Raw genomic sequence first — 13,535 nt, forward strand, 5'->3', positions numbered from 1 at the left:
GGCTTAGGGCTCAGTATAACGATAGGATTAAATACCCCCCCTACACAAACAGGCTTCTTGGTTTCTGTCCAATGAGATGGAGCCGAATGCGTGAATATGTGTCACCGGCGGGGGAACAACAAGCCGATCTGTCACAAGTGCCAAACAGACTCGTTACTGGGGAAATAATGGGATTTGTTAGAGCAGAGGCTTCCGGATCCCCCAGCTCAGGCCTCTCATTCACATCCACTGGTGGGTCAGAACCCCCTTTAGTTTATACAAAAATGGCAGGAAAATATTGGGGTATCAGGCATTATGCCATAGAATTGCCTTTATCTATTACTGTCGAGGTGACTTCTAGAGAAATCTATTAGAGCATTAGGCATTCTCTCCATATCTCCCCCCAACACAGGCTGGGCCTATCACAGTTTGGGTTAGACCTATAAACAGGGCAGCCAATGGGGAGTCAACTAGAAACAGGATAGCAGGGCCGGAACTAGGGGGTAGGCAGAAGAGGCAGCTGATTGGGGGGCCTCTCCTGCTTACCCCTAGTCCCCTTCCTCTGTTATTGCCCCCGCTGCTTGTCATTAGCAGTGGAGGCAATGACCATTTGGATCGCACCCCCCTGCACCTCCCTGCTTTGGCGCGCATGCGCCGTTTGGGGGGGGGGGGAGTGGCCGGCAGGGTTGCCTAGGGCACCCCCTGCAGGATAGCCACTGAGGGAACAACTGTCCAGTTTTGACCTGGAAAGCCTGGTTTTCAGAGGGGCTACCCAGGTCAAAACTGCCTGCCCGGTTTTCCAAATTAGGAAAACTGGGCAGGACTCCCTGTGATTCATGCAGTGATTAGCCAATCAGCGATCACCATGTAATAGCCCCACCCCCGTGATGCCACTGACCCACCCCCTCCCCATCTTCGTGGCATCACTAGCCACCCTCCCTGCCCCTTGTGACGTCACTGCTGCCCCCTGCCCGGAGAAACAAGTCATCAGAGGTGGCAACCCTAGGTAGAACTCTACAAGATTTAAAGGGTAACTTAAGCCTACTGACAATCCCTTCCAAAGGCTTCCCTTCCAAACTGCCCCACTGACACTTTTTAGCCAGGTACAGAGATCAGGGCAGGTATGCCAGTGCCAGGCTGCATGTATATCATGTCTGGCTGAGAGAGTTTACCCCTCAGGGGGCGGGGAGTTTGGGCAATAGGGAGGCTGCTGTACCATAGTCCCCCCTCCCCTACCTTTAAATAAAGTGTAGCAGTCTGGGCCATAATTGCTGAGCGAAAGAGCCGGGAGGGTTACGCCAGGGCCCCTTAGAAGATTTTTCTGCAGGGGGGCCCAGAGCAAGTTCGGCCACCTTACCCCTCCAACCTCCCCCTCCAGGGGCAGAACCTTGGCCGCGTGGGTTACGCTCTAATTCACCAGTCACTTCCCCAAACACTCAAATTCGTTCCATGTAGCAAATCTGTGGCAGCGAGTAGCAGAGCAATATCTGTCGCCCCGTTACCCCCGGCCCATTGGGCTGTGTAGGCGGCACTCAGACATTCTGCTCGGGAACAGGGTTGGCAACTGCCAATGAAAAACACAACATTTTCCCTGGGCTCGAAGCCTCTGGGAATGACATAGCGACATAGGGACATAGAGAAACATGAGAGAATGGCTCTAAAGGGCAAGTTCACCTTTGAGATAACGTTTACTATGATGTAGAGAGGGATATTCTGAGACGATTTGCAATTGGTCTTCATTTTTTATTATTTGTAGTTATTTCATTTTCAGCTAAGAAGCTCTGCAGTTTGTAGTTTCAGTAGCTATTTGGTTGCTAGAATCCAGATTACCTTAGCAACCAGGGAGGGGTTTGGATGAGAGACAGGTATATGAATAGGGGAGGGGCTGAATAGAAAGATAAGGAATAAAAAGTAACAATAACAATAAAACTGGAGCCTCACAGAGCAATAGGGTTTGGCTGCCTGGGGTCAGTGACCCCCATTTGAAAGCTGCAAAGAAGCATTTTATTCTGGAACTATTTTGATCAGATTTTCACCTTCAGACACTGACAGGAATTTCACTGACGCAGGAAAGATGTAACTATTTCCCATAGGAAGATAAAGAACTTCTATTGATGATCTTATTGTACAGCGCTGGAATATGTTTATAAATAAATGTTAATAATAATAATATTTTGCTGGAACCCATGTAATTACATCCAGCTTTGCATGGTTTGTCCGCTCAGTCTCCCAATAGGAATATGAGTTCTGTAAATACGGCTATGGGATCAATTATCCGGAAACCCGTTATCCAGAAATCTCCAAATTAAAGGAAGGACGGAGACTCCCATAGACTCCATTATAAGCAAATAATTCTGTTTTTTAAAAAGGATTTCCTTTTTCTCTGTAATAATAATAATAAGGCAGTAGATTGTACCCGGGGGTACTAAGCTGCATGGATTCATATTGGGGGGCAATACGACCCTACTAGGGCTATTTACTGTTCTGTTAGTGACCTGTGTATGTGCCAACTATATTGTGGATATAAGGGACAGAACCTGTTACTGTTAATATTGAATGATTCAAATTGATAATCCTATGGGAAAATGTAGTTCTGACTAACACTGTTGGCTCATAATGGGGTTCAGTTCCAATCACAGGATTTACTATGGGGCAGATGTATCAAACTGTTGATTCTTAAAAAATTCCCAGCAATGCAATGTGTAAGGGCATGAAATAAATATTTGTATTTCTTGTAAATAACGAAAGCAATGTGCAGGTTATCCAGCAGGTGGCGCTAAGCCGGCCTGTGAGCCTTTAGACAACACCTTGCTCAGGCTCCTCCTCTTTTGGCCTGAGAATATCAGAGGCAGCAGCAAGGCCTTGTGGCCAGACCTACTGGGGAGGTTGGTACGGGACGAGCCATAGCAGTGCCAAGTATGTTCCCTCTAGGGGTGAAAGGTAGAGAGGGCTGGTTAGAAAGGGCAGCCAGTTGCCCCAACCAGGAGTGCTTGGAGAGAGGTAGAGCCCCCTGAGGCAATATGTGCGCCAGAGAGTGTTTAGGTTACAGGAGAGCCTGCGGGTGAAGCTTAGGGACTGTACATATGGTCACTGCCAGAGTGGGGCTAAGCCGCCCGGGCACACTAGCCAGCAGGGCCGGAACTAGGGGTAGGCAGAAGAGGCAGCTGCCTAGGGCGCAACGATTTAGGGGCCTCTCCTGCCTACCCCTAGTGCTAATTTGTCATTGCCTCCGCCGCTTGTCATTAGCGGCGGAGGCAATGACCGATCTAACCGCCCCACCCCCCTGCCCCTCCTCCTGTGCATTGGCGCGCATGCGCTGTTCGAGGGGGCGGGGAGGTGGGCGGAGTTGGCCGACCTGGTTGCCTAGGGCGCCCGGTCGGCTTGGCCCGCCCCTGCTAGCCAGGGATGCCACCTCTCCTGGTCGGGAACTCTGGATAGGGAGGAGGGGTGTGGTCACGGGGGCGGGCAACACCATCACAGGGGCGGGGCTATGATGCAGCATCAATCTTCAAAAATCCTGCCCGGTTTCCGAATTGGGAACACCAGGCAACCCAAGCCCTGCTGACCGGCCACCTCGCTCCCCCCACATGCACAAATGCACCCATGCTGGGAGTGTTTTGGGGAGGGGGAGTGTGCTTTACAGTCATGGGGGTAGAGGCAGGGAGTGCCATGAAATCAGCTGTGGGGGTAAGATCCCCAGGCTAGGGGTTGGCAAATGGGGTACCTGCCTAGCGCCCCCTCACCTGTACGGCATTCTGTTCTGCTGTTTTACAAATCTGAATTTCACAAAACCCACACAGTATAGGGGATAGTGACAGACATTCCGGAACTGATGGTTATTGTATAAGGAATGTGTATTACTAAAGGTTCGCTGTGTAAATTCTACTTACGTTTATATTATCTGATTCTCAACTGAGAACGTAATAACTGAATTCTGCTGCCCTAGGGCTGTGACTGGGAATGTAGTGTGGGATATACAGAATCTTATCAGCGCACCCTGGTACCTCTGGGGCACAACTGGGGCACAACTGTCTCCCCATGGAACTAGAGACCTGTGTACATCAGGCAATGCGGCCATTGGGGGGGGGGGGGTACTGGTGTGCCGGGCCCGGGGAATTCTGCTTGTGTTGTGAAACTTACAGTTATGTATAAAGTTACTTAGCGTAACCTGCCTAGAAACTAAAGATAATAAATAAATACCTTGTTCTGGGCCCCAAAGGTTCTGATGGTGACCCTGACATTAGATTCATGGGCTACTCCCTTATCTATCTAGGCTATCACCTTATGTATATACAGCTGCCAATCTCTATAATAAGCAAATATTATCTATAATGTGATCTTTATCGTTACAGACGCAGAGTTCTAGCCATATCCGATGGAATTGAGCACATTGGGGAGCTGCGCTGGGAATTAGCCCTCTGCCTTCTGGGCGCCTGGACCGTTTGTTATTTCTGCATTTGGAAAGGGACCAAATCCACAGGAAAGGTCAGACTTTATATATACATTTATATATACTTTATATAAGGGCAATTCCAGTGGGAAAGAACCCTTGTTTCTCAGAGGGAGCTGCTAGGGCTATTACTCAGGCAGGTAAAGCTTCAATAAATATAGGGCTCTAGGGGGCGCTAATGTGGCAAATCTATTGGCAGGAAAATGCCCAAATGCCTTTCCTTCCCCTTTAACAGGCAGGTATCTGAGTAATGAATTCAGGTTTTAATTAAAAAGATGGATGAAGGGATATAAATTCTCCTCAAATGTGTAAATGTTTATAGTTATAAAGCACCTAGGAGTTCATAGGGAGCAGCAGTTATAATACATGAGTATAGTCGGTTTTACTAGTTCAACACAACGGCTGATTCCTTTGCTGGAGACTCGTCTGTTTATCATCTTGTTCAGCCCAAATAAGAATGAACTAAGGGGTTTAACTGGGATTCACTTTCCCTTGAATGTGAGTGAAATAGAAAACAATAAGGGGATTAACTTCCCCTTGAAAATGTATCAAGGACAGGCTGCCATTGGCTATCGGCAGCTTAAACCTGGTTATCGGCAGTCTAAAAAAATCACATAAAGTTTCATAAACCTCAAATTCTTAAGAAAATACAGAGAATTATCTCATAAAAAAATGAAATCGTATAATGCCAAAAAATACAAAAATGAGAAAAAGAAAAAAATGTGAACTTTTCTCTAAAAACCTTGGTAAATGGGCCCCTAAATGTTGGGAATGTACCGTAAATTTCACGCCATTCCCATCCCACAGAATGAGGTTATTTCTCTGTACTCATCTCAGCCGCGGCTTCTGCCTCCTCCAGTCTGAAATACCGTTTCACTCTCTTGGGAGAACAGTAACCTGGAAATATATTGAAGCAATTAATATTTCATAAGTACGAGAGATATTCCTTGGGATATTCAGTTTATGGGAGGAGGAGTCGGGCTGGGGGGCTGCGGGGCTGGGGGGCTCAGTGTCACCTTCACAGGTCACATCATCCAGCTGCAAACCCTCCAATTACTTCTATTCTATCAGTATATATTGCCTTATATATATATATACAGTATATATTGTATCAGTAGGTATCATTATATATATATATACAGGTATAGGACTGTTCTGCCCCCAATAAGGGGTAATTATATCTTAGTTGGGATCAAGTACAGGTACTGTTTTATTATTACAGAGAAAAGGGAATCATTTAACCATTAAATAAACCCAATAGGGCTGTTCTGCCCCAATAAGGGGTAATTATATCTTAGTTGGGATCAAGTACAGGTACTGTTTTATTATTACAGAGAAAAGGGAATCATTTAACCATTAAATAAACCCAATAGGGCTGTTCTGCCCCCAATAAGGGGTAATTATATCTTAGTTGGGATCAAGTACAGGTACTGTTTTATTATTACAGAGAAAAGGGAATCATTTAACCATTAAATAAACCCAATAGGGCTGTTCTGCCCCCAATAAGGGGTAATTATATCTTAGTTGGGATCAAGTACAGGTACTGTTTTATTATTACAGAGAAAAGGGAATCATTTAACCATGAAATAAACCCAATAGGGCTGTTCTGCCCCAATAAGGGGTAATTATATCTTAGTTGGGATCAAGTACAGGTACTGTTTTATTATTACAGAGAAAAGGGAATCATTTAACCATGAAATAAACCCAATAGGGCTGTTCTGCCCCCAATAAGGGGTAATTATATCTTAGTTGGGATCAAGTACAGGTACTGTTTTATTATTACAGAGAAAAAGAAACCATTATTAAAAATGTGAATGGGTCTATGGGAGGTGGCCTTTCCATAATTCAGAACTTTCTGGATAATGTGTTTCCGGATAAGGGGTCTGATACATGTATATATATATATATATATATATATATCAGTTACTGCACTGTGTTGCAAAACAATTACACAAAGCAGGGTACACAGCCAAATCAGTTGTATAACATTATATATAATAATTATTATCAGACCAGAACACCCTTTGACAATATATTTATGCCTTTATTATAACACACTGCAAAAATATCCTTATCTATCCTTATTAGGCCTTTGCCCAAGGATAGTGCAATAGCTATTTATCACACTTTCACATCTGAAATCTGCCCCTGTAAGGCCACCGTAAGTCTGGAACCAGTTTAACCCCTTTTGAGGTGCAGCATTCGGACAAGGACCCCCCTTAGCGTATAACAAGATTATTGCCATTCAGTCCTTATAATGTACCAAAGAAATGATTCTAATTGACCCCCAGGATGGGCTCCCAGGGGTATTTAGTAGAGAAAACAGGCATTTCCCCCAAGTCTGTCCCTAACTGGCCCTCAGGCTGGGCCTCCAAACCAAGGCTCTGAGCTTAGGAACTCGCGCTCTACAGAGAGGAGCCCAGCCTTGTGAGGGTTTTGTTTGCTTGCAAAGGCAGGTTTGTTGCACTGATACCCTGTTATTGTGTGTGTCGGGTGGGGGTGTATTGGATGCAGATACAAATAAACTGGCTTATGAATATCGTTAGTAAGATAAAATTAGAATACATTTGCATAATAAGATACTAATGCAATCAGTCGCAGTTAAATCAAAATAATGTATTTTTCAAGAGTTAAACGAAGCTGCGGCTGTAGAGAGGGCATTATATTAAACTGGTCACTGTAGAGAAGAAAATCTTGATTTTTTTTTAAGGTTTCCAGTAAAATTAAAGCAACACTGTCACAGGGAAACCTGTTTGTTACAAACCCTTTAGTTAATGGAGCTTCTCCAGCAGAATCCTGCATTGTAATCTGTTTTTCCCATGGGGCTAGCCATATTCTTCATTTCCCAGGGTGCCACAGCCATGTGACCTGTGCTCTGATAAACTTCACTCACACTTTACTGCTGCGCTGCAAGTTGGAGTGATATCCCCCCCTCCCCCCCAGCAGCCAATCAGCAGAACAATGGGAAGGGAGCAAGATAGCAGCTCCCAGTAGGTATCAGAATAGCACTCAATAGTAAGAAATCCAAGTCCGGTTTGGGACTCCTCCAGTTACATGGGAGTAGGAGAAACAATAGGTTAGCTGAAAGCAGTTCTAATGTGTAGCGCTGGCTGAAAGCTCAGACTCAGGCACACTTTACTGCTGCGCTGCAAGTTGGAGTGATATCCCCCCCCCTCACCCCCAGCAGCCGATCAGCAGAACAATGGGAAGGGAGCAAGATAGCAGCTCCCAGTAGGTATCAGAATAGCACTCAATAGTAAGAAATCCAAGTCCGGTTTGGGACTCCTCCAGTTACATGGGAGTAGGAGAAACAATAGGTTAGCTGAAAGCAGTTCTAATGTGTAGCGCTGGCTGAAAGCTCAGACTCAGGCACACTTTACTGCTGCGCTGCAAGTTGGAGTGATATCCCCCCCCCCACAAAGACTTGGATTTAGTGGAGACAAGGGCAAGTGAATGATGAATTCCAGCACTGGCTAAATATTGATTTCAAACAAATTCAGTGTAAAATTGTGGACTAAAAAGAGATGTTTGTAACTTGACCCCCCGCCCCCACAAAACCAGGTTTGAGAGAGTATTTGCCCCCCCTATACACGCCAAGAACCCTTTATATCCGGGCAGATCTGACGCACTGTGATATAATGGTGTCACGTTCGCTATTTGCCCCCCTGAATGCGCCATTTAGCTCCGTGTAAGGGGCTGTTCTGCCGGCGCAAGACACTAATTTATGTGACTACAACGAAGCCCTATAAATATATCATGGATTTTACTTTTCCTACATTTCTTGCACTAAAATATTTATATGGTTTGATATATGGGATGTACGTGGGGGGGGGTGTTATGAAGGGACAATCTGGCACCGAGCATTCCTAGAAGGGTTGGGCTATTGTGTGGGAACCCATTATCCTCCAGAAAACAACTTTAAGGGAGACATATAGGATAATGGAACCCCCTAACCCTGTAGGCAATTATGAATAATATCCGGTGCTGGTTTCCCTTTGGGCTAAACATTAACCCTATCTGTAACAATGGCCCCTTTATTGGGGCTCCCTATAGATCCTCTCAGGTCCCTGTCTGGGTTTCACATGAGGGGTGGGCGTGTCCTAATGGTCCCTGCCAGAAGCACAGAAGGAGGGGGAGAGCCAATCACAGCCCTGCAGTCACACAAGCACAGACAGGCTTCAGTTCCCTATCAGGTCAGCCTAGCTGCTGATTGGTTCCTATCCTACAGTGCCGCCGCCCCCCTGCACAGCCTGGGAAAGGAGGCAGCAGGAAGTGGAACAGATGGGCGGGGCTAGTGGGGTTTTTGGAGAAAATTGCAATAAATCAGGCCAAAACACTACTTTTTAAAGCCCATTCCTTCTATAGTTAGATAAGTACAACTCATAGGCACAATGTTGTTTTTACTCAATATGTCTCAAAGCTTTGTACTGAGTTGTGCCGCATTTAAAAGAGAATTAAACCCTAAAAATGAATATGGCTTGAAATACCTTTTATACTTTATAAACTGAACTTATTGAACCAGCCTAAAGGTTCAGCATCTCAATAGCAGCAATGATCCAGGACTTTAACCTTCTCACAGGGGGTCACTATCTTGGTGCCAGTGCCAGGGCCAACGATCGAATTAGCCTACACTTTCCCCAATATCGCTCACCCGTAGGTGGAGATATCGGGAGAAGATCCGCTCGCTTGGCGACCTCGGCAAGTGAGCGGATCTTCATGTGTATGGGGACCTTAAGTCACATCTAATTGGATAGGAAAAGCGAATGGAAGGGACGCGGCTCTCCGGCAGATTGCCCCCTCGCTCCGATTCAGTTTCAGCCGGAACATTACTCCAAGGAGCAGCTTTTAACAGAAGCAAATGAGAAAATGTAATTAAAGTCTCGTTCCGCCGGCGAGTGGGATGGAACGCACAATAGCGCCGACCCTAGAGCCCTGTTAGGGAATAACATTTTAATCAACAGAATTGAATTATTCTTCCGACCCATAAAGTCCGTGGCCCTCGTCTTTCTCATCAAGCGGAATATCTCGGGCAAGTTCCACGGAAGGAACTGAATGGCTGCAGGGAAGCGCTTGGGCTCAGCCAGGGAAATAAAGATTTTGGGAAGAAGAAAGAGCCTTTCAGGCCCCAGAAAGCAACAATCCCATTCTCTCAAGTACCTTTTGTTTCACGTTCAAGTGATGGCAAATAACCGCCCTCCGTGGCCCCGGCTCCAACAGTCACCGAGATTGATCTCCTTATTGAACAAAGTAAATGGGAGAGTCCATGACATGAATGTCGAGTTCCCAGTCTTTAAACTCCCCCCGTGAGAGGCAATAAAACAGCCAGATCCCTTCCCCTGCCCCGGCCCCGGCTCTCCGGCCCATTCAGGTCTCCGTGCCCCCGGCCTCCGCGTCTCTGATACAATTGTGCTGGAGAAATGAGAAAAACATTGTAACAAAGTGCAGCTCTTTTTGCTGCTGGGGGGTAAGTTACGGGGGGGGGTTATAATGAGAATAAAGAGAATCAAACTGTGAGGTTTCACTTAGATACAGACTGATCCTTATCCTGGGCACAGAATATTCCTTCCCTGTATTTATACGTATTTGTGAGAGTCGCCATTTTGTTTCCCCATCACCAGTGGTTGGCTGGGTTTTTTAGTTCAACCCCTTCAGAGGTCAAACCTTTCTGGGGGGCCCCTCTTATTTCATGTGAGAGCCGCCATTTTGTTCTCCTTTCACCAGTGGTTGGCTGGATTTTTTAGTTCAACCCCACTGGAGGTCGAACCTTTCTCAAGGGCCCCTCTTATTTCATGTGAGAGCCGCCATTTTGTTCTCCTTTCACCAGTGGTTGGCTGGATTTTTTAGTTCAACCCCACTGGAGGTCGAACCTTTCTCAAGGGCCCCTCTTATTTCATGTGAGAGCCGCCATTTTGTTCTCCTTTCACCAGTGGTTGGCTGGGTTTTTTAGTTCAACCCCTTCAGAGGTCAAACCTTTCAGGGGGGCCCCTCTTATTTCATGTGAGAGGTGCCATTTTGTTTCCCCTTCACCAGTGGTTGGCTGGGTTTTTTAGTTCAACCCCTTCAGAGGTCAAACCTTTCAGGGGGGCCCCTCTTATTTCATGTGAGCGGTGCCATTTTGTTTCCCCTTCACCAGTGGTTGGCTGGGTTTTTTAGTTCAACCCCTTCAGAGGTCAAACCTTTCAGGGGGGCCCCTCTTATTTCATGTGAGAGGTGCCATTTTGTTTCCCCTTCACCAGTGGTTGGCTGGGTTTTTTAGTTCAGCCCCTTCGGAGGTCGAACCTTTCTCAAGGGCCCCTCTTATTTCATGTGAGAGCCGCCATTTTGTTCTCCTTTCACCAGTGGTTGGCTGGATTTTTTAGTTCAACCCCACTGGAGGTCGAACCTTTCTCGGGGCCCCTCTTATTTCATAACAGGGTCACAGATGTTAGAAAACATTCAGTCACATTTCCAAAGAATATCAAAGACGGCAAATATATTGTGACCCCTAAATATCAGCCTAAATGGCCATAAAGCTGGCCTTTAATTATGGTTACCCCCTCCCCTGCATGGGAACTCCAGGCAGGGGGGTGGGGGTGTGACATCATGGGGCAGATTCTGACACAGTCATCGTCGATTGGCTAATAGCCATGGAGAAAACTGGGCGGGCAGTTATGACTTGGACAGCTCTACTGAAAAATTGGGCTGTCCGGGTCAAAACCGGACTGGTGGCATCTAGAATAGCAACAAGGGTTAAGGCCAGTGTTCAGGTTGAGCCCCCACCTCCCTAGTAGGTTATGTAAGGATCTAGCCCTCTCATAGCTAGTCATAAGTCTCCAGTCTCCAGTTAGGGCCCGGCCTCAAACTCCCCTCCAGCGAGTGAAGCCCAATGAAGATGAACTTTGCAATCCACTTTAATGGACTGGGGAACCCACCTGACATGCCCAGCCAATAGATACTGCTTAACTGATACGTGGGAAATCTTTTCCCCACCCAACGCTACAGACACAAGAAAGTGCCCACACGTTGCCTGCCCCACTGTGTATGTGCAGGGCTAATATTGTACCAGACATAAGGCGGCCATACAGGGGCAGATTTCAGCTGCCGATTTGGGTCCTTTCATATTTGTCAGCTTTTTTTTTGGCCCCCACAGCCTACCTGAACGATATTGCGCCTAAAATTGGGCAGATCATGATCGGGCCAAAGAGCGGTGCCATAGAGCGGTGCCAGAGAGCGGTGCCATAGAGCGGGGCCATAAAGCTGTGCCATACAGCTGTGCCATAGAGCGGTGCCACAGAGCGGTGCCACAGAGCGGTGCCACAGAGCGGTGCCAGAGAGCGGTGCCATAGAGCGGTGCCATAGAGCGGTGCCATAAAGCTGTGCCATAGAGCGGTGCCATAGAGCGGTGCCATAGAGCTGTGCCATAGAGCGGTGCCATAGAGCGGTGCCATAGAGCGGTGCCATAGAGCTGTGCCATAGAGCGGTGCCATAGAGCTGTGCCATAGAACTGTGCCATAGAGCGGTGCCATAGAGCGGGTCCATAGAGCTGTGCCATAGAGCGGTGCCATAGAGCGGTGCCATAGAGCTGTGCCATAGAGCGGTGCCATAGAGCGGTGCCATAGAGCTGTGCCATATAGCGGTGCCATAGAGCTGTGCCATAGAGCGGTGCCATAGAGCTGTGCCATAGAGCGGTGCCATAGAGCGGTGCCAGAGAGCGGTGCCATAGAGCGGTGCCATAGAGCGGTGCCATAGAGCTGTGCCATAGAGCGGTGCCATAGAGCTGTGCCATAGAACTGTGCCATAGAGCGGTGCCATAGAGCGGGTCCATAGAGCTGTGCCATAGAGCGGTGCCATAGAGCGGTGCCATAGAGCTGTGCCATAGAGCGGTGCCATAGAGCGGTGCCATAGAGCGGGGCCATAGAGCGGTGCCATAGAGCGGTGCCATAGAGCGGGGCCATAGAGCGGGGCCATAGAGCGGGGCCATAGAGCGGTGCCATAGAGCTGTGCCATAGAGCGGTGCCATAGAGCGGTGCCATAGAGCGGTGCCGTACGTGTGCATTACCAGGGATATCAGTGGATCAGGAGTCTCTAACAAGCGGCAGATGGTTCTTGTGACTCAATAATAAAAACACCAGGTTGCGCTGAGCCCAATCCCACGAAGCGCTGTAGCCGTAAACATGGAGAGATTTCCCTGGCACGTAACTCACTGGCGCTGTGCCATGTACACACGCTGCCCGGGCACACTCTATTGCTTTCACCTTCAGTTAACTCTTAGTATGCTGTAGAGTGGCTAATTCTAAGCAACTTTCTAACTGGTCTTCATTTTCTCCTTTTTATAGTTTCTTTTTCTGACTCTCTCCAACTTTCAAATGGGGGTCACTGACCCCAAGTGCCAAAAAAACCAAAGGCTACAATCATATTTTCATTGCTACTTTATATTACTTATCTTTATATTAATGCCCTCTTCTATTCATATTCCAGCCTCTCATTTAAATCAGTGCCTGGTTGCTAAGGTAATTTGGACCCTAGCAACCAGGTAGCTGCTATCATCTATCTATGTATCTATGTATCTATGTATCTATGTATCTATGTATCTATGTATCTATGTATCTATCTATCTATCTATCTATCTATTATCTATCCCTGGTGTGGGGGGGCTGGGTGCCTGGGCACTGAGCTGCTAGTGTGGGGGGGCTGGGTCCCTGGGCACTGAGCTGCTGGTGTGGGGGGGCTGGGTCCCTGGGTGCCGAGCTGCTGGTGTGGGGGGGCTGGGTCCCTGGGCGCCGAGCTGCTGGTGTGGGGGGGCTGGGTCCCTGGGCACTGAGCTGCTGGTGTGGGGGGGCTGGGTCCCTGGGCGCCGAGCTGCTGGTGTGGGGGGGCTGGGTCCCTGGGCACTGAGCTGCTGGTGTGGGGGGGCTGGGTCCCTAGGATGTAAGTCTGACATAATGACTTTATCAGTAACTCATGAAGCGACTGTAGCTGGTGTGGGGGGGCTGGGTCCCTGGGTACTGAGCTGCTGGTGTGGGGGGGCTGGGTCCCTGGGCACTGAGCTGCTGGTGTGGGGGGGCTGGGTCCCTGGGCACTGAGCTGCTGGTGTGGGGGGGCTGGGTCCCTGGGTACTGAGCTGCTG

General features: G+C 47.9%; 1 protein-coding gene across 3 annotated transcripts in view; it reads left to right on the forward strand.

Moving 5' to 3' along the window:
• Nucleotides 1-13,535, forward strand: part of LOC100497766 (sodium- and chloride-dependent GABA transporter 3) — a 119,942-nt gene that overhangs the window by 51,138 nt on the left and 55,269 nt on the right. For all 3 annotated transcript variants that reach the window (XM_031901299.1, XM_031901297.1, XM_031901298.1), the window contains exon 6: nt 4,332-4,464. In XM_031901299.1, the coding sequence (XP_031757159.1) occupies nt 4,332-4,464 (133 nt within the window). The remainder of the gene's footprint in view (nt 1-4,331; nt 4,465-13,535) is intronic.

The sequence above is a fragment of the Xenopus tropicalis genome, chromosome 4 (genome assembly GCF_000004195.4).
Source record: "Xenopus tropicalis strain Nigerian chromosome 4, UCB_Xtro_10.0, whole genome shotgun sequence".
Lineage (NCBI taxonomy): Eukaryota > Metazoa > Chordata > Amphibia > Anura > Pipidae > Xenopus > Xenopus tropicalis.